The following is a 19,598-nucleotide window of genomic DNA, read 5'->3' as shown; positions in this document are numbered from 1 at the left end:
AAAACTCACTCGCACAGACACAGTGCACACACACATACACATACCTTTAACGCCAATAAGATCCTATCGCTCTCTCTCTCTCTCTCTCTCTCAAGACGCAGAGCCTCTCCTTTCGAAAACGCTCTCGTCTTCTTCTTTGCTCTGAGGTTCGTTCCTCTGTTTCTTGCTCCTCCTTCATCTTCATCCTTCCAATCTCTCTCCGAATTTAAAGGTTTGGATTTATTGCTTTATCTTCCTATCCCTCTCTGTGTGTCTTTCTCTCTGTCCTCACCTCTCTCAAATCTCAATTTCAAATCAAACCCATGCTCTATCGTCAACCAGATCTACCCTGACCCATTTTCCACACATCCCACCTCATCTTCTAACTAACCCTTTCTCTCTTCCTCTCTTTCTTTCTAATCAGATAGATCCGAACCCAAAGTTCACAGTATCTACCATGTCTCCGTTATCCTCTGTTTCACCGGAAGACCTGCTCATCGACCATTTCGACCGATTACCCGACTCCCTCCTCCTCCTCGTATTCAACAAGATCGGAGATGTGAAGGCTCTCGGCCGCTGCTGCGTCGTCTCTCGTCGCTTTCACTCCCTGGTCCCCCAGGTCGAAAACGTCATCGTCCGCGTCGACTGCGTCATCTCCAACGACGATTCTTCCCCTTCCTCCTCTTCTTCCTCTCCTTCCTCCTCCTCCGATAAATCCCGCAACCCTTTTTCCAATCTCTTCCGCTTCGTCTTCTTGGGAACGATCGTCAAACCCTACCAGTTCTTGACCCAATTCCTAGGCGGCCCCAAGAGACCGTCTTCTTCTGGTTCTTCTTCTTCTTCTTCCTCCCTGTTTCTCGCTGAGGACGGCGAGGTCGACCAAGGCGGCGTGACCCACCACTCTCCGACCCAGGTTCTCAAGAACTTCAACGAGGTTCGGTTCCTTCGCATCGAGCTTCCCGGTGGAGAATTGGGCATCGATGACGGCGTTTTGTTGAAGTGGAGGGCCGATTTCGGTTCCACTCTCGACAACTGCGTCATTCTCGGCGCGTCTTCGGTGGTCTACTCCACCAAGAGTGCGAACGACAGTGGTGCAGATGGGTTTTGTGCCACTAACAATGGAGGAGGAGGGGACGATAACGGAAGCATACCCGAGTCGTTCTACACGAATGGGGGCCTCAAACTGCGAGTCGTTTGGACTATCAGCTCGCTGATCGCGGCCTCGGCGAGGCATTATTTGCTGCAGCCGATCATTTCGGAGCACAAAACTCTGGATAATCTGGTGCTGACCGATGCGGATGGACAGGGCGTGTTGTGTATGAACAGGGACCAGCTCGAGGAGCTGAGGGTGAAGCCCTTGTCGGCCTCGTCGGCATCAAAGAGGACGCAAGTGCCTGCGCTTAACATGCGGCTTTGGTACGCGCCGCACTTGGAACTGCCCGGTGGAATGGTTTTGAAGGGGGCGACGCTGGTGGCGATTCGGCCTAGCGAGCAGTCGGCAGTGGCAATGGCGAGGAAGGAAGTGTCGGATGTGTCATGGGTTTCGATGGCTTTTGAGGAGCCGTACGGGACTGCGGCAAAGATGCTGGTGAAGCGGCGGACTTACTGCCTTGAGATGAACTCCTTCTGATTGAGAACAATGGGATCTAAGGTAAATGTTGCATATATTTAGTAGTAGTGGACAGAATTGGGTTTCTTTTTCGCTGAAATTAAGTCATATTGATTGGTTTCGTGTAGTGTGAATTGGGTTTGAACGATCCGAAGAGAAGTTTTACCTTACCCACCAGAAGGCATTCTGTAGGAAACAATCAGAGTTTATCTTATGGAACATGTTTTAACTAATACTGTTTTGGCTTTGAATACTGTCTTGTTGTCAATGTAATGCATAATTTAACAATTGAGGATTCCTAAGGTTTGGGCACTCTAATTTTGTTAAGCTTCTAGTGTGGTGTGGTTATATGGAGAACTCAATGATTCAAGTAAGCTAGGTGCGTGATTGTTTATATGAGATGGAGAATCAGAAAACAGAATTGTATTGGATGCGATAAAATGATAAAATGAAAGGTATCATAAAACGTGTCGATTAATTAATTGTGACCTTGTAGAAAGAAAACTGATTATTGAATCCCTTTCACCTCATGTTGTGACGACGTAGTGCAGAAGAAAAAATCGCAAACTCCAACCCAATTTGACGTAAGCCATTATTAACATGGTGGTTATACGCATTCTTAATTTTTTTTGGGGGGAGCTTTGCTGGAGTAAATTTGCTTCAGTTTCCGTGCATTGTTTTCTGTTTTGAATTTATGTTTCTCATATCTTTCTTATTTTTATAGTTGAATATAGTGAATCAGCATTTGTACACGAATCATTCTTATGTGTTTTGTGCGTTTATCTTACTTTGGATTGGGGTTTTCCAGGGAAAGCGCTATCGTTCAAGAGGTGAAAATGGAATTTACATAATTTTGGCAATCAGAGAATTAGAAGACTCACTTTTGCTTTGTGAGGATATCAAGTTGGGTGCCAAGCCAAATCTTGCTTTGGACTGCCACAGAAACACATGCATGCAATGCTAGTCTCTCTACTGCCATGCTTGAATTGATGGTGGAAATGCATCTGCTGGTTGTTTTAAGTCAAAGGGCCTAAGGCATATGCTTTTAAGACTGCACACGTGCAACTAGAATGACGTTGTAAGATTTTTCAGTTTGTAGTCATTTACTTTCTTTTAACTGTCTCTATATGTGAATATAGTAGGCTCGAATGTGGTATGCTTATCTTATACAGAAATGTACTATCCTTTTGCTTCAAATGATCTGTGTTAAGTCACTCGTAGCAGCAGTGGTAAAATGCATATGTGCTTCTCTGGTTCCTTTTCAATGATAATTGCTAATGGAGGAGTTAATTGGACTACGTCAGCTTAGTGTAAAGTTGGGAGAGTAAATCAGGTCTTGTGTGGTGAGGTAAATGAGGATTTAGTATGGTGTTTGTTGTCATAAAAAGGATTGATGGTCGTGTATTTCTATTCCATATTAACAATGCTGACAATTAGACATAGATACTTTCTCTTGTATGAATGGTTATTGTGTTTTTGATTTTCGTAGACTTCTCTGTAAAAATCGTCTTTTTGGGTTATTGATGACACCCCACTGTGAAGTCATAAAGCTTGTCTGTCTTGTATATGCATAAAATTGCCTGTCATCCTTAACAAAATCAGCAAGTTTTTAGTTCAAGCGTTTCCTGATTATGGTGTGAGATGGACCCCAATAGAACTTTACCAAGTAAAAGTTGGAGTTGCTTGCTTTGACGAAACCGACACTGCCTTAGATGATGTAATTGCTGGTGGGGAACTTTATAGGTGGCGAGCTTTGCTATTTATGAGTCGGCGTGTCAATACACTTTGGATATTGGACTCATTATATCCATAAATATATATATATATATATATATATATAAAGCATCATTCATTAGTTTGTGTGGAGGTCTTGATGTATCAAAACTCATGAATTCTCTCCATACTCGAACTGATGGTTTTGATTTACTTACACAGCTGTATGAGTGCAGGGTTGGGCTGCTTTTGTCTCATCTTTTTTATTTTTTATTTTTTCTTCTGACGTTCTTAACTAATTGACACGTTATATCCGATGGATCATTCAACAGCATTCGTTTTCGAAATCAATATTTTTCGGTAATAATGATTGATTGGAGGTTCTCCTGAATGTATCTTCAACAACAAACAGAACAATTGTTAGAGGATTAATTTAAAAGCCAGCCTTTTGATATTTTCCAGCCTATCTCGATAGTCGTCCTCAATAATAGCAACAATTGTGCAATAAGAGTTCAAATTAATTTCATTGAAGGGAGAGATGGATTTTAAGCAACTGCCACCAGCCATGCACAAGAACTTCGACTTTAGTTCCAGAATCAACTAGTAGCAGCATAATCAAATGAGAGAGAGAGAGAGAGAGATCAGATCTGGGTAGGGTGGTGGGCAATAGATAATTTTGAATATATATTTTCTTAATATTTTTTTGATTGTTTTACTTTGTCTTGTCGGAATAGCCTAGCTAGCTAATGGCATTGTAGTTGACAGTGATGGGGTAACGCTGTTTCCAGGATTTTAGCTTATTTATTTTTACTCAGAATTTTTCATTTAATTAGTTATTCTCTTAATCGTACTTTACTAAGCTGGTCCTGCTTGTGCCTTTGCTCGTTTGTGACATGAGGTTTCTTAGCTTCAAAATCCACGTGAAATGAAGCTTGGACTCAAACTCAACCTGCTCAATCATACACTTCGTGAAACAGTTCTTTCCAGTTTCTGCCGATACCCTATTGACTCTGGAGTCTGGACCCTGATTTTGCCCCCCGATTTCCAGTTGTTTAAAATCTATTTGTTTATGTTGATATGGAAGCGGGATCCCATAATATATGGACAAATGGAATCAGGTGAGAAGTAAACAAATGGTGTAAAAGCCCCCACAGGTCTTTCCATATGCCGGCAATGGTTGCCATAAACTAGTGGAAATATAATATAATAGCAAAAGCATTTTCAGTCCCTTTCTTTTTCTCCCTTTGTGTTCTTTCTTTTTTGGTAAACAGCAAAGCATTTGCAATCAAGTTCGGGAAATATGCATTATGCACATCATTTTGCCAGATCCCTAATGATTGCTTCCCCCCTGCTCGCTCCTACATGTTTTTCAGATATTTCAAGTGTGTGCGCTTCTCTCACTTTTAAGCCCTCTTAGAGCACTCGTATTAGGCTTAACAAAGTCAAATTTTAGCCGAAGAATAACTAAAATGCAAAATAAAGTACAACAATGGGCTAGCTAAATGAACAGTAATTTTAACTTAAGATGAATTTACTGGCTAAATTTATTGAACCAAAGGGCTAACCAATTTTTTTTTTTGACTAAAATATTGTCTTCCCGCTGCTTCTCTCTCCCGCGCAAGTAGAAAAATTTCTAGAAATAAACACGGCTGCCTTTCCTCTCTTCCTTTCCCCTCTTTGGTCTCTTTCTGCTGTAGTGGTCAACTGTAATTTTTCAGGTAAGCTTTTCAGTTCGCTTTCCTCACTTCTCAAAACGGTTTTTGATCGTGGGAATTTCCATCACTTTTATGTTCTCTTTCTGCTATGCAAAATGAAGTTCATACGGTTTTTCATCATCTTCTCAAAACAATAACTTCATTACCATCCATTTATTTGTCACGATTTCCTCTTCATCTCCGAATACATGTAATCCCACGCCCACATCCTTGCAGGTGACCCTCGATCTCATCTTCTTACCAGCAGCCGAATCATTTCGCCCAAATCCCATGCTGTCTTCATCCGCCACCGTCGCGGCCATCACCTCCTGGCCGAATCTTTTTTTCTTCTTTCTTTTTTCTGTCTGTTTTTTTTTTCCCTAGAAAATGGAATGTGGATGAAAATGTTATTTTTTGGAATGTGGAAATATGGTTTGTGATGTTTGGGTGTTTTTTTATTTCCAAAGTGTTGATTCTCAATAGCCTACTGCATTTTATTTCTCGCGAGTTCTCGTTGTTACAATCGTAACCGAAAATAAAATCATAAAATAAATAAAAAGTTCAAAATCAATATTTTAATAGAATAATGATAAATTTGTTGAGCCTGTTTTTTTTATGTCATTGAAAAGTAGATAGTTAAATTTGAGAAAATGAATTTTCTAATCAAATTTTAGGCAAAATTTGTTAAATCCACTACTCTTGCAAACTCCAAGATGGGAAGGGAGCTCAATGATTTAACTAGCCGAAATTTTTTGTCCTGATTTTTCTGTGGCATAATTATAATTCAGCGTCTTGTGCAGGGCTGTATATCTGTGGCAGAATTTTTTTTTTTTTTTATACGATCTCAAAGTAATATTAAATATTGTAAATTCATATAATATGTTTATTCTTCACTAAAATTAAACCATTCAATTCCATCAAATGATTTGAGAAGATTTCTGTTCCAACCTGTATATACAATTTCATCTTCATATTAATTACTCAAAATAAAATGCAAACTTACCTCTCATATTCTTCAGAGCAACTTGATTTTGATGAAATGTACGTTGGAAGAAAGAAATCACCTAAAAAGGTAAAGGGGTTATGTTTGCTTGGTTTTGATGCAATTTTCCTGTTTTATACGTGTTAATTAATTAACGTGAAACTTGCCTTGCACTTGCAGATGATGCAACTCCCACTCAGAATGCAAAATAAAACCCATGGCATGGCATGGCATGGCATGGCGCAGGACAAACGTACGTATCGTTAAAAGTTGTAAGTATCCTAAAGTGGGTTATACGCATGCATTTACTACTTTGCCTGCAGCGAGTCTTCATTTAAATTAAATGTTAAAGCTTTTTACCAAATAGGTTCGTTTTTGTTGCTTTACATAAAGGATCATTGTCGACATGCAGAGAGTCAAGAGCTGTTCACTATAATGATTCTGTATGATTTACATGGCATGCACAGCAAATACAGATACTTTGTAGAAAGAAATTGGCTTGAAATGAAACATCGAAAGGAGGATCTAAGAATACTATTTTCTAAGTGTCGTTGGATTCCAAATTTTCCAGTCATGATGAAAAGGAAAAAAAATACCATTTGACATTAAATCTGTAACAATTAATTGGATATGTTTCAAATGAAAGTGTCATGACAACACTTACAGAAACCGGTGTTATTTTGCTCACAGATTCATCAAAAAGCAGTTTGCTCAACCAAAATTACACAGCACAGGCAATTGCAAAGTAAAGAGTAGAAGACAAAAGAATAACTTCAATTACATTGTAAGTTATGGATCAAAACACACAATGCCTTGCAGGACTAAATAAATATATATCCCATGCAAGCCGAATGACTTGAAACTGATTAAACAGACATGCAAACAATTTCACAAGCATAACAATAAGGTATCGAACGATGCACGGAAGGCGGTGCTTTCACTCACGTCCAGGCCTGCACTCACCCCATGTCTTGCCTGCTACTTTTCCTTCGAATCATTTCCCTGCATTGATAGAGTTTTCCAACTATCAGCCTGTGAAGTAGGAAAAATAAAAAGGGGTTTTTTGCCATTGAAAATTTCCCACGATCAGAAGTTCAGCTGTGAGCTGAAATGGGAGAATGTACAGCACTCGGACGCTTAGGATCACATATGATTTTATTTAAAAAAATAATAAGTCAAGGCATATTCAAAAACAGAACCCAAACATGAAAACGTTTTCTTTGGGCTCACTATAATGTATGGATCATTGCATTGCTGACTGATAAACTCGCAGAAAAGACATGCAGGGCCAAGTAGGGATACTAATCCAAGATAATTCTCTACAATTTTACTTGCAAGAAAGAGCATGACATACATTGAGAAAGTGTTTGACTAGATATTCCATTAAATGTAGCACAGAAAGACAGATAACGAAATAGAAGTAAATCAGCACTCAAAAGAAAATTGTATTTTGCTGCAGAATTTGGCTGAAAGACAAAATGGCAAAACAAGTTAGAAGCTCTAATCTGAAATTTTATTCTCACGTTTCAGCAGCAGTACTGATTCTATACCTATAATCTCACGCAACACTAACCAATCTTGACATATCATAAACATTGTTAAAATCTAACTGGACCTAGCTTACACTACTGTGAAAAGTGAAAGTAACATCAATCATAACATACAAATCTTGATGAAAACTAATTAAATAAATAAGAAGAGGGGGGGAGTGCCAATCCACAGAGTTCTAAAATAATGCAATGTCATGAGTATTGGGATAGGCCAACCGGGTAGATAAAGTGTACGATCTAAGAACGGGGGGGAGGAGAGACAGGCATGTCCCACCACCACCAGTTAAGATTTAACTGTTTATGTCCTTTTCATGCAATGAATGCAGTGCTCTAGTAACACGCAACGCCTACTCGACAAATGCTACTAAAACTGAAAGACGCGAACTTCATGCACAAGTTGATTATGCATACTTCAAAATCTGCTTTAAACATTTAGTCTATTCAAAAGACGTACAAGAATAATGAAACATGTATCACCAGGAATACATGTTACGGAATTTCAAAGAGTTTTTATTATAACTTATATAACAAAAACTTCGTTAAAAGGTTCAAAATGAGTACTCCTCCAAGTACACAGCTTGTATATGTTTTTTTTTTTTACAAGAGACATTCCTATCTAGAAAGTGAAAATATCCCAGAAAATCATGTGAATTTCGCCCATTAATGTCTATAGGAGTTGTCAGTAGTAGAGTAGTGTTATACATCACACTCACATCCCACTTTTATCTCACTGTATAAGATGTGACATATTTAACACCATTAGATGATAAAGAATCATTCAATAAAACATCCAATAGTTATAAATATGTCACATCTTACATAATGAGATGAAAGTATGATGGTAATGTAGTGTATAGAATTTTCCTTCCACCAAATACACCAACCATATAAGGTAAGTCGAAACTGTTTCCCACACTGGAACAATTTATGGACTTTCGCTGAACCCTCTCTCTCCAAGAGTAAAAAGATCCACCATTCTGATAAAGGCATAAACCAAGACAACCCAATCCAACAGAAAAAGTCACTCCACAAAGCAGCAACCGAAGACAAACCAACCCCAACAGATAAAGTCACTCCACAAAGCAGTGACTATTTCGTAATGCCAGACTTCTCATTCTTTTTACAGATCATTGCTAAATAACAACAAAATGTTTTTTTCATCAGATTGACCTGAGAGTCTTTCCTAGAGAAGTTATACAAGCAAAAAATGAAGCTCTTGCAGGCACTTTAATCCGCTATATATCTTGATCAAAGGAAAGGAAATGGGCAGCATTATAAAAAGAACGAATAGTGTACTCCCCTTTATTAGTACAAGCCCGAATAACCTTCTCTTCACCTCCTATTCCCAAACTAGCTAGTGGAACATGGCAGATTAAAAAAACCTAGTAGAGGCATCAACCTTCCAATCATGTACCGCTCTAATAAAACTTAACTTCCACAGAGGAAGATTAGTAGATGACTCCAAAACATTTGCCACAAAGCCCTATCACAAGCCACAGAGTATATATCCCAGAAAGCTTCCTTAAGAGCCTAGCCCCCACGGCCCACACAATAAATCATGCCATATCTATAACTAACACTATCTCTCACTTCAAATCTAGTATTTTCAGAAAACTTCTCCCAACCTTTTATTTTATTGTTCCATAATCTCAACATGAAAGGCACTTGGAATGTCATTAGAACACCACCGACCCCATGAGAATCCGTATTTAGTGTCCTACAACAGCTCTCCACAAGACTTCTCTCCTTTTGATAGCACCAAAGCCACTTCCCCAAGAGTGTACAGTCCAAGAAGAGCGATTTCTGAACTCCTAACCCACCTTCAAAGATCGGGGCACATACTTCTTACCAGCTTATCGATTAAATTTAACCTATTCATCTAACCCACCCCATAGGAAGTGTCACTACAATTTCTCAAGAAAGTTAGCCACACTAGCTAGAAGTGGAAATAGCAACATGAAATACATCAGCATACTGGAAAGAGTATTTTTTTATCAAAGTAACCATACCACCCATGGACAAATACATCTACTTCCAACCAACTAGTCTTTGCTCAATTTTCTCAATAACCTCATCCCACAATATTTCCTTTGTCTTAAATGTGAACCCCAAAGGCCAAGTTATTCATAAGTAAGATGACACATTACACCTCAAAACCTCAAAATGTTTGCCAAACTATCTATACATAAGAGACTTGTCTCGTTGCAACCACATAAGATTTAGCCAAGTTAACCTTCAATCGAGAAACTACTTCAAAGTATAAGAATAACACGCAAGTAGCGAAGGTGACTCAAAATTTCCCTAGAAAACAACAAAGTATCATCAACATGCAGATGATGTGAGAAATTAATGCTGTTGGAGCTTCAAAAAGTTTTAATTACAACTACCATAATAATTTGAATGTGGAACCCTAAGGAGGGATTTGAAGCCTTGCGGTGCAAATCCTACAAGGATTACCAAAGCTGGAGTATTATAGATCACATAAGCTAAAACAAGCATTAGAAGTTAATATCAATAACATTATTGCATTTGCTGTGAATATTGTACCAGCATCAAAAGCTTATTAATAGGTTTAGTTTATATATAGAGAAATGTTACAGCCATAAAAAAATTTCACAAAAGTAAACTCACAAATTGACGTGGCTTCATGTGATACATTAGATCTACTTTACAATAAAAGTAACTTTACAATCCGACATACCAGTTTGTGAGTTTAATTTTGTGAAAAATTTTTGTGGTTGAAGCATTTCTCTTATATATACGATGATGGGAACCCTAATTGTGACATAAGTACTACACAAATGTGACTAGCTGGTATTCAAAAATTGTGGTAATTAAGGCTCATCTTCTCACAATTACTCATATATAGTCCAAAACAACCTCGTATAGGTTAGATATAAGCCTTAGGACGCATGATGTTTCCACACCACACAATCGTGCAATGCAGCGCGAATTAGTAGTCCGATGTTCCCTGCATAACATCCAATAAGATATCTAAAAGTCAGGCACAAGTAGGCTCATATCCAAGTGGTTTAGTATAACGGATACAATGCCTATATATTTTTAGTTGACACTACCAGGTTAAGTCCAAGAGGTGTATGCATAAGAATCACTAATTTTAAAGGAATTGAAGTGTTGTTGAATTTTAATCATCGAATTTCTCATGGGATCAAACATATTTAACCACTGGTAAGCCAATTGTTCACTTCATGATTTTTCATTTCAGAATAGATAAAACCATTACAAACTTTTAAAAAGCTAAAATGTAAATAATGTTTTAAGATGTCTGAAGTGGAAGGCCGCAAAATCAGCAGTAAGTTGACTGTAGAGAAAATAGGCATGTAAATAGATTTTTTTCAATCAAATTTATGATTTTATAATGGTGATAACTCAAAAAGTCTTGGAAGATGTCTGGATAAAATCCAAGGAAACTGAAGAAATCTACAGTATAATTATATAGCTGATACAAGCTCACTAAAATTTGCTGCATTTTGTGAAATTGTGAATGCTTAATATTCCGTGGAGCACATCAACCGGATAAGAAAACTCAACCTTGGTTCGAGCACAAGTTTGTCAGTCTTGACCTCCCCATAATTGCTTCCTCACTCACTATATATTCCCACATTGGCCTTGTGATACATCATAAAAGTTCCAAACTAGACATGAAATCATCTAGGTTAAACATTCCAAGGTACCAAAAGAAGGGAAATGTTGCCACTACATCGAAAACTGTAATGGGATCATTTGGCTGTTAACATTAATGATGTATGAAAATTGGAAAACACCTTAATTATAAGGCTTTAGAAGAGTTTAGTTAGCCCTTTTCTCACATGAACAATACAAACAAAGATGCTCCAAGTCAGATATCTTAATTTATTAAATACGCTTTTAAAAAATCTCTTGCTATAGTTACTTTCACTTTAATTTGTAATGCCATCTTGCGTAGAGGAAAAAATATATCAGCATTGGAAGGGCGTGTTATGAAAGGAAGCCAGCCTGAACCAGTCCTCTTCTACGGACAGCTAGCAGGGTTATTTTAACATATGACAAGAAAAACAACCAATTAATTTTTTTATAGCTAAAAATATTAATGTCAGGTGACGTGTAGAATAACAATATCCAATAATAAGAATTACATTAACATCCAATTAATGCTATGTGACGTATAGAATTCAAGTCATTTCCACTAAAAATCAGCACGAATTCTTGCAAAAAAGAAAACAGGAAGATCTACAATGCAAGGTTGCAAGTGGGATTCATGTTATTTCCATTAGGAGTCGGTATGAATTATAGCAATAATAAAACGTATAACGTGGACATAAAGAAAGATAATATAAGACCACCCCAACATAGGACATGCCAATGAAACAGACAGCCAAGGATGAAAGATCATCTCAGGAAGAATTCAATGCAAAGTGGCAAGTGGAATTCATGTCATTTCCACAAGGATTGAACGAGTCGGCATGAATTCTAGCAATACATAACATATAAGCTGATCAAGAAGAAAGATAAGACCATCGCAGCATAGGACATGCCAATGAAACAAGCAGCAGGCCAGCTTCTTACTATATCCATTGACAATAATGTAAACGAAATCTTCACAGATTATATATTAGTGCTGCAAAAGGCTAATCGAGTCAGAATGTAACTATTCTCGTGGGGAGTGCACTCCAAATTATGAGGGAATTTCATTTGTATTATCAAATTATGGTATTTTTTGAAATTGCACACCAAATTACAAAACAAGTAACTTTCATCTTAAGCTGTCAATTTCCATGCCATCAAATTTGCAAATTTAACAAGAAATCTAGGGTTTCTTCAGGAAACAAGCCCTAACATTGAAACGTCTAAGATTCTGAAACTGAAATTGAATAAAGCAATTTGAAATATTAGTAATTACAAATAATAGAAAGAAAATTTAATTAGTATTAATATAAACATTAAAAAATTCTTGAGAGACAAGGGAGGTGGAGGAACTCCTCCCCACATTCTCCGACCACCCAGTGATGGTCCAATCTGAGTCACCAGGAGCTGGCTTGTTTAGAAGCCGCCTTATAGTAACTTGGATGTAAATCCTTGGTTTTGTTAAGTATAGAATACATTTTAAAACAGTGTGATTGCTAGGTTTTTTTTTTTTTTTTTTTTTGGGAAGCACATAGAAAAACCCTAAGGACCACAAGTATATCATGAAGAAAAATTCTATTCTCAGGCTGATGTATAGAGCATACCAACTAAACTGCCTTACATCACATAATTTAATCTGAAAGATAAATTTAAATGGACAATTTAATCTGGAAGATAAATTTATAAGGACAATACTAGATGCAGTCCTAGAGTATGCAATCATCGTGTACTCCTTTTGAAAAGAAGTGGAGTACATTAAAAATATGATTTTTTAGGTGGGTTCCTGACTTACCAAAAGAGTGAAATCTTACTATTTAACTGACGTGGATGGAGTGCTCTATACACCAGTTTGAGAATAACTCTATCACGAAATACCCCTTACTGACTTATTGTGCTTATGGTGCTTTCTTCGAGTTTGAACTTTAAACTCTTAGAATTAGTAGTAGTTTAACATAATATTAATACATAGATCTTAAGTTCAAGTTCCAACTTTACATGTAGTAAATCTATTTTGAGAATAGAAATGCCCTAAATGAGATTTCAAAATGACTTGGAATAAGATCTTGTCCTTTATAATATAATCTCAATGAACTCTAATTATGATATTGACTAATCATTTTGAAGAATAAACTTAAATGTGGCTTTGGCCTTTCTTAGAATATTATAAACGGTATCAAATCAGAATTTCGATCTTGGAACTTGCAAATTATTGACCCAAGCCACATCTCATTTTATTTCTTCATCAAACATTATTTTACACATTTCTATGTACATAGTTGGGGTACTTTCTAGTTTCTCTTGTGAATGATCTTTTGTTATCCAAAACATTGAAGCAGCTAAATTGTTTTGCCTTTATTCATTAGTCAATAATTCTTCAAAAGCCTGAATCCTTCAATCAATAGGAGGGTCACAAAGGCAATTTTGTTTTATTCATGTTACTGCAACTGATGGAGGGGATCCTCCTTATAGGATAACAGGGACGAAACCATCTCATGGGAGAATTGTTTTCTACATAATTTTTTCTTTATCTGTGGTAAAGGTTTATTTGGCAAACACTAACAAGACCATGAAAGTGATCTTCTGAATAGTCGTTGAATGTGGCTGAAGTGTTCATTCTTTATAGATTTTACAAACGCGAGAGTTATTGAGAGACAATCAATTATTATTGTCAAAATAATCTATCCTAGGGTTATAATTCATACTTATTTTGTTAGAATATACTATAAATAACGAAATTTACCTTTTCTCTTCAGTTTAAGCATCTAGGGCAAGTGGTGATTCAACATGATATTAGAGTAGAGGCTCTAACTCCACAATTCAATCTCCATGTAATTAAATATTCTACGTATTGGATTCACTTATAAAGAGTCAGTCTAGCAAATATGTGAGTGCTAGAATATAATTTAAAGAACTAAATTTATCTCTTCTCATCACCCTTAATTTTTTAGATAAGTGGTTACTTGAAGTAGTTAGTGCACTCATTTAAGCCTAAGCCTATTATATTATGTTCACAAAGTGAACATCACAATTCCAATAATATCTCACGTGTATCCAACTTAAGTTCTTTCAGAAATAGTTTTTTTAAGTACCAAGAATGGCCGACTAAGTTTTTAGAACAGCGTTCCTATAACCATTCCAATTCATAAGGATTGTTCTCCCCGATATAACAAAACAATTCTACCAAGCTCTAATGACTTCCTTGAGATAACTACAATTGATGAAGTGTTTTTCTCCCGAGTGATCAAGCTCAAGCCATGGGTCGCTCCTCTATACCCAAAGTTAGGAGATACTCTTTCCTAGCAGCTCCTTTATATCGAGTTATCAAGCTTCCCTCAAGCACCCCAATAGTGTTTCCTAAGTACTTGGATGGTTTCCTCCCGACCTGGTCAAAGCTCCTCATCCTCTAAAATACATAGTATTCAACTACTGTATTCAATCGTAACAAGGAATTTAAGCCACCACATCAACATTTCAACTTTTAATAAGGCGACGGTGCATAATTCCATTCTAAGATACAATACAATTCACAAATTGGAGGAAATCACCCTATATATAACCTTCCTAAAGAAGTCCAAAATAAATGTTTTTAGATAACTTTTTACTTATGATCCTCTCTCTCCTTCAAATTTCCCTGACAAAAATCTCATACATCTTATCATTTTTCTCTAATGCAACCAGATCTAAATCTTAGGAGATGTTTGGAAAAAATTTTCATCTCATCTTATCTCATCTCATTTCCTTCCTAAACATCATTCAAACACAAACACTTTCAAACTAATCATTACAACTTTTTCAAACTAATCATTACAAATTTCTCAAACTTTTAAAAAAAAAACAAAAAAAAATTAAAATTTTCAAATTTCAAAATAAAAATTATATTAAAAAATTATATTCTAATAATATTTTAATTTTATAATATTTTTTATTCAATTTTTTCTCCTCTCCCAAAACCCAATAAATACTTAACTCAAACTATTTTATTATTATTCACAAACTATTTCACTACTATTTACAAAATTTTTATATCTCATCTCATTCTCCAAGTATCTCCAATCTACTACTATACCTATGATTTTCCATCGAGTTTGAAAGGGGCTACTAATTTCACTACTATTTACAAAATTTTTATATCATCTCATCTCATTCTCCAAGTATCTCCAATCTACTACTATACCTATGATTTTCCATCGAGTTTGAAAGGGGCTACTGCCTACGTACGTGCATGGGCTTTACAAGAGGAATAGGATTAGCTCCTCGTGTGTTCACCAAATCAATTTAACTCAAACCCTAAGCAACGCTTTCCAGAGCCCGACAGTGAGCCAAGCCACTGCCATGTGCAACAGCTAGAGAGGCAAAAACACATTCACACGAGCAAACACCTGGCGTCGACCTGCAGATGCTAGCGATAAGGAAACCAAGAAGAGAACAAGCAAGGAGACAACCAGTCGATCCTCATTGGCGGCACCAAATAATGCAAGAATCCAACAAAGACAATAAAATAGGTGAAACCCATAAAAAATGTGCCCAATGGTTTCAGTTATTTAGGATTACCATGAAAGCAAAACAGTTCAGAATATTGCACACAGCACGCAAATCCAAAAGGTAAAAAGGGAAAAACACATCAAACATATGCGACGAAAAAAGTAAAAGGTGATTATCAATAGCCAAAGAACCAAACCAGCACAGGAATAGAAAAGCGGAGAAAATGAGGATCGTAATAACTGTAGCTTACCAGGAAGAAGGGGCCAGAAGAAAAGTTGTTCTGACAGGAACTGATCAGTTTTTTCCTTTACCCTTCTGATCTGAATGCCGGCTACCGTCGCCGTAGTAGAGCTGCAAGCGGCCGTCGAATCCAGGTGAGAACTGGTGGTGATGGTGATTCTCCATGGGTGGAGACGCTGAAGCCGTCGAAGCCATGAAGAAGGGTACATTTGGTCCGTCTATAGGAGAAAACCTCTGAAGGTGAGGAAAGAAAGACGGTGAATTGGACTGAAGGGTCCCCCTGTTGTAACCAGCAAGGCCGGATGATGAGATGCTGAAGTTGAGGTTGTAGTCAACGGGCCCACTGCCGGGCTGCGATGTCGCAGCGGCCACCGGGATGAGATGGTCGGGAACGAAAGGAAAATGCTGCAGCTCTGAATGATTATCCCCTGATATATTGAATGTCGGAACCGACATAGTCATTGCTTGAGGAATGGAATTTCCCAAGTGGCTTTGTCCCGAAAACCCCGATGAGTGATGTGCTCTGGACGAAGGCCCCAGTAGGCCCGAGTTGACGTAGTCCATTGGGGTCGAACAAGTCCACTGCCTCGCCGCCGCCTTGTGAAACAAATTAGACTCACCACAAGGGTTTTGATGCGTTGATCCGGTGGGACTAGTACCATTGTTGTTAACACTGCTAATTCCACCGGTAAGAAGCTCAGTAAAGGAAGCATTGTGCGACATGTGGTTCACATTTTGAGCAACACGTGAGTCGTTTTCCTTCTCTTTCTCTTTAGCTGCTCTTTCCCGGGCCCGCTCACGTGCCTTGACCCGGATTTCAGACCGCGAGAGCGACAAACCGGAGCCCTTGCTCGTCTCTGAGGTGCTGCTACAAGCGGACTTGGACAAAGAAAGGAGCTGGCTTTGGTTTTGCTGGAAATTTGGGTCACCATCTAACTCAACCTCAGCTGAATCAAACCCTTGTTCCGTACCTCCACTCGCCCGCTTCTCATCGCTCAGCTGCTTCGGGGTATCAGGAAAAGAACTATTTAGTGAAGGAAGCTCTGCAATAGCATCAGCCGCAGCCTTGATTAGCCACTCCACAGCTTTGCTAGGCTGATCGTAACCCAGCCGATCTTGAAGATCATAGAACTGAATCGCCGTAGTAACCGATAGCCTAACCCTCCGGTCTCTCAAGCCCTTGGACGTCCAGACCTTGCTGTGCCGATCTTTACCACCCGAGGCACGCGAAACCCTAATGATGCGCGAATGGTTCCATCCTCGAAGTCGATTTGCATTCTCACCGGCATCGCTTCCTGGGACAACATTGCAAGCCCTGTTGAGTTCTCCATCTTCTTCTTCATCTGGGTAGTGATCAGAACCCCCTATCTTGCTAGAGTCGTTTCTACCGTTTCCAACTCTTGGGAACTTACAAGCTGGTGCCTGCTGAATCTCCTCCGCTTCCATACCACTTTCATGCCTTTCTCAACAAAACTCGTACAGTTAAACCCACCCTTTTGGCTTATGAGGTTTTTTCTTGATCTTATCCTTCTGCTACTTCTAGAAAGAGAGAGAGAAATAAATAGAGAGGGAGTCAATTTTTTTTTAGAGAGAGGAAGAGGTGTGATGAAAGTGCAGGTGGGGTTGCTGTGTACTATGCATATTGATGACGATAATTCAGAGAGTACTTTGGCTGTGTAGTGATAAAAAGGCCTTTTCTTACGCTGCCGATATATCACGGTCCAAGTCAGTGAAGGCTAGCAGTAGCTCTTGTTTAAGCTTTTTGCAGTCGCAGACCGCCCCTTTCAAAAGCAAAGCCTGAATCCGTCTCAGAGCCTCAGCCTCCTCAGCCCTGCAACACACCAAAAGCAAAATTTACCGGCCAAAACAAAAACTCAGTTAAAAAGAAAAAAAGGAACAAATGCTTACTAGCTAATACGTACACACACTGCTTTAATCACTCAGTCATTACAGAGCTCACAGAGAGAGAGAGATCTGACTTTGTTTTTGCTTCGTCCACAAACAGCCATATTAAGGCATCAAGCCCCAGCTATATTAAGGCATCAAGCCCCCCTCCCTCAAGGCTTAAAGACTTGAAACCTCATTGTGCTTTTAAAGACGATAAGCTTTAGCAAAAGTAGGAACAAAAGGAGCCTATATGTATACCTTGATCTGAGCGAGCCTTTGTGCTTCAGATTCAAGCTAAAGCAGCTACTACAGTAAATAGCATGCTGAGCGCCGATCTGAACCTAACCCTTTTACGGCCTCCCCTACCTATTTAAAGCTTTCGCTGGCCCTAAAAATGCCAGGCATTACTACATTACTACAACGCTTAACCATTTCACTAATAATTAATTCTAAGTCCATTAATAAAAACACTGTCCGAAAATTACCAACAAGAGACAGAGAAGAGAGAGAAAGAAAGTGAATCGATTTTGCTTACTTTGAAGATTGGTTGGAGTCTGACAGGTGTTAAGCTCTCAGTTCCGCTTTGTTTTGTTATATAAATAGTTATTGAGAAACTCCGTTTAATTAGATAATTTGGATAAGAACCCAGAACTTACAGATCTGTGGTCCTAAAGCTTCTCGAATCACAATCTGCAATTTCATCTCATCTGAAAAACATCAAGCACTTGGATCATCAGCTCCTTAAAACCCACCCACCCACCAAAGAAACGAGACAGATTAAAAAAATTCGAAGAATATTCACAGCTCTCCGAAATCTGTAGTACTCTTCCACTTCGGCGACCGAAAGTTACGGAATGAGCAAAATAAAAGAATAAGAGAGATCGAAGCGGAAGACCTTTCTTGGAAGTTCGGTGTTCCAGGTACTCCCGTTAAGAGTGCTGATTTCGTGCACCTGAGTTTCCAATTCTTTTTTCTTTGTTCCACTTTCTTTCAGTCACGCTTAGCTCACTCGTTTCATCCACAGCTAACGAACAAACACAAAAATTCAGTTCGACAGAGGAGAAGTAGGGAGCTGAAATTTGGAGAAAGAGAGAGACCGGCACTTACACGTACGGAAATAGTGGCAGAGGGATAAACATATATAAATATATATAGTGAGAGAGAGAGAGAGAGAGAGAGAGGAAGGATTAGGGTTGGACGTGGGTTGTTTGGTCAGTGAGAAAGTGTGAGAAAAATACGGTTGTCGATATGGGTGTTGAGAGAGAGAGGGAGAGAGTTGGAGGTTGAAAAGTGCCCTAAAGGAGAGAAATAAAAGAAAGGGTTGTTCTTCTTCCCCATTCGAGCAAACCACCGGGGTTACCGGGAAAGGACAGACACTGCGCCGTTCCCCACTTTAAAATCTTCTTTCTTTCCTATTTGCCCCTCCTCCTTTCTCTTTCTACTCTTCTGTCCTTCTCAATCTTTAATTTCCCGACTGTTATCATTTCCATTTTTGCTTACAAGTTTTGGAGGTTTGAACTTTGAACTTTATCATAATGGTAGTTTGAATGATTAGTTTTGGACCATTCATGTGTTGCGTAATTTTGTTGAAAAAGAGGAGTGTTTAGTAATAAACAATTAGTTTTTTTTATTTATTTATATTCTATATTTACTTAATTTTTTAAAAATAATTACTTACATATTCTGCGATTTCAAATATCATTTCTATTGAATTATCAAATTAATTTTTAATAATTTTTTGTGATTATATATGCAGTCCGAAAAAGATATATTATGATTGATTTTGTAAATAATTCACATACCAACCAAACATTCAAAAGTATTTTTTGACAAATAAT

At 38.1% G+C, this 19,598-nt stretch overlaps 2 protein-coding genes across 9 annotated transcripts; one reads left to right on the top strand and one right to left on the bottom strand.

The window, feature by feature from the left end:
• Nucleotides 1-2,802, top strand: LOC109011060 (F-box protein At5g46170-like). Its single transcript, XM_018992092.2, has 2 exons — nucleotides 1-1,630; nucleotides 2,397-2,802. The coding sequence occupies exon 1, from the start codon at nucleotides 437-439 to the stop codon at nucleotides 1,607-1,609; it is 1,173 nt and encodes a 390-aa protein (XP_018847637.1). The 5' UTR covers nucleotides 1-436; the 3' UTR covers nucleotides 1,610-1,630; nucleotides 2,397-2,802.
• Nucleotides 2,803-6,589: 3,787 nt separating this feature from the next.
• On the bottom strand, nucleotides 6,590-19,169 carry LOC109011061 (transcription factor TCP2-like). 8 transcript variants are annotated; one of them, XM_018992099.2, is made up of 7 exons: nucleotides 18,868-19,169; nucleotides 18,656-18,784; nucleotides 18,417-18,467; nucleotides 18,019-18,148; nucleotides 17,576-17,704; nucleotides 15,884-17,412; nucleotides 6,590-6,979 (listed from the first exon to the last, which is right to left on the bottom strand). In XM_018992099.2, the coding sequence occupies exon 6, from the start codon at nucleotides 17,317-17,319 to the stop codon at nucleotides 15,928-15,930; it is 1,392 nt and encodes a 463-aa protein (XP_018847644.1). In that variant the 5' UTR covers nucleotides 17,320-17,412; nucleotides 17,576-17,704; nucleotides 18,019-18,148; nucleotides 18,417-18,467; nucleotides 18,656-18,784; nucleotides 18,868-19,169; the 3' UTR covers nucleotides 6,590-6,979; nucleotides 15,884-15,927. The 8 variants fall into 8 exon arrangements, with proteins under 8 accessions (XP_018847644.1, XP_018847638.1, XP_018847643.1 ...); XM_018992093.2 differs by lacking the exon at nucleotides 18,019-18,148 and having other exon boundaries at nucleotides 18,296-18,467; XM_018992098.2 differs by lacking the exon at nucleotides 18,019-18,148.
• Nucleotides 19,170-19,598: the final 429 nt, after the last annotated feature.

Source organism: Juglans regia, chromosome 3 (assembly GCF_001411555.2).
Source record: "Juglans regia cultivar Chandler chromosome 3, Walnut 2.0, whole genome shotgun sequence".
In the NCBI taxonomy this organism is placed as follows: Eukaryota; Viridiplantae; Streptophyta; class Magnoliopsida; order Fagales; family Juglandaceae; genus Juglans; species Juglans regia.
The sequence above is the reverse complement of the archived record's forward strand: the minus strand, read 5'-3'. Positions and strand labels throughout refer to the sequence as shown.

What these genes read in the sequence shown, in the direction of transcription:
- LOC109011060 (XM_018992092.2), top strand. Translation starts at nt 437, where the DNA reads ATGTCTCCGTTATCCTCTGTTTCACCGGAAGACCTGCTCATCGACCAT.
- LOC109011061 (XM_018992093.2), bottom strand. Translation starts at nt 17,319, where the DNA reads ATGGAAGCGGAGGAGATTCAGCAGGCACCAGCTTGTAAGTTCCCAAGA.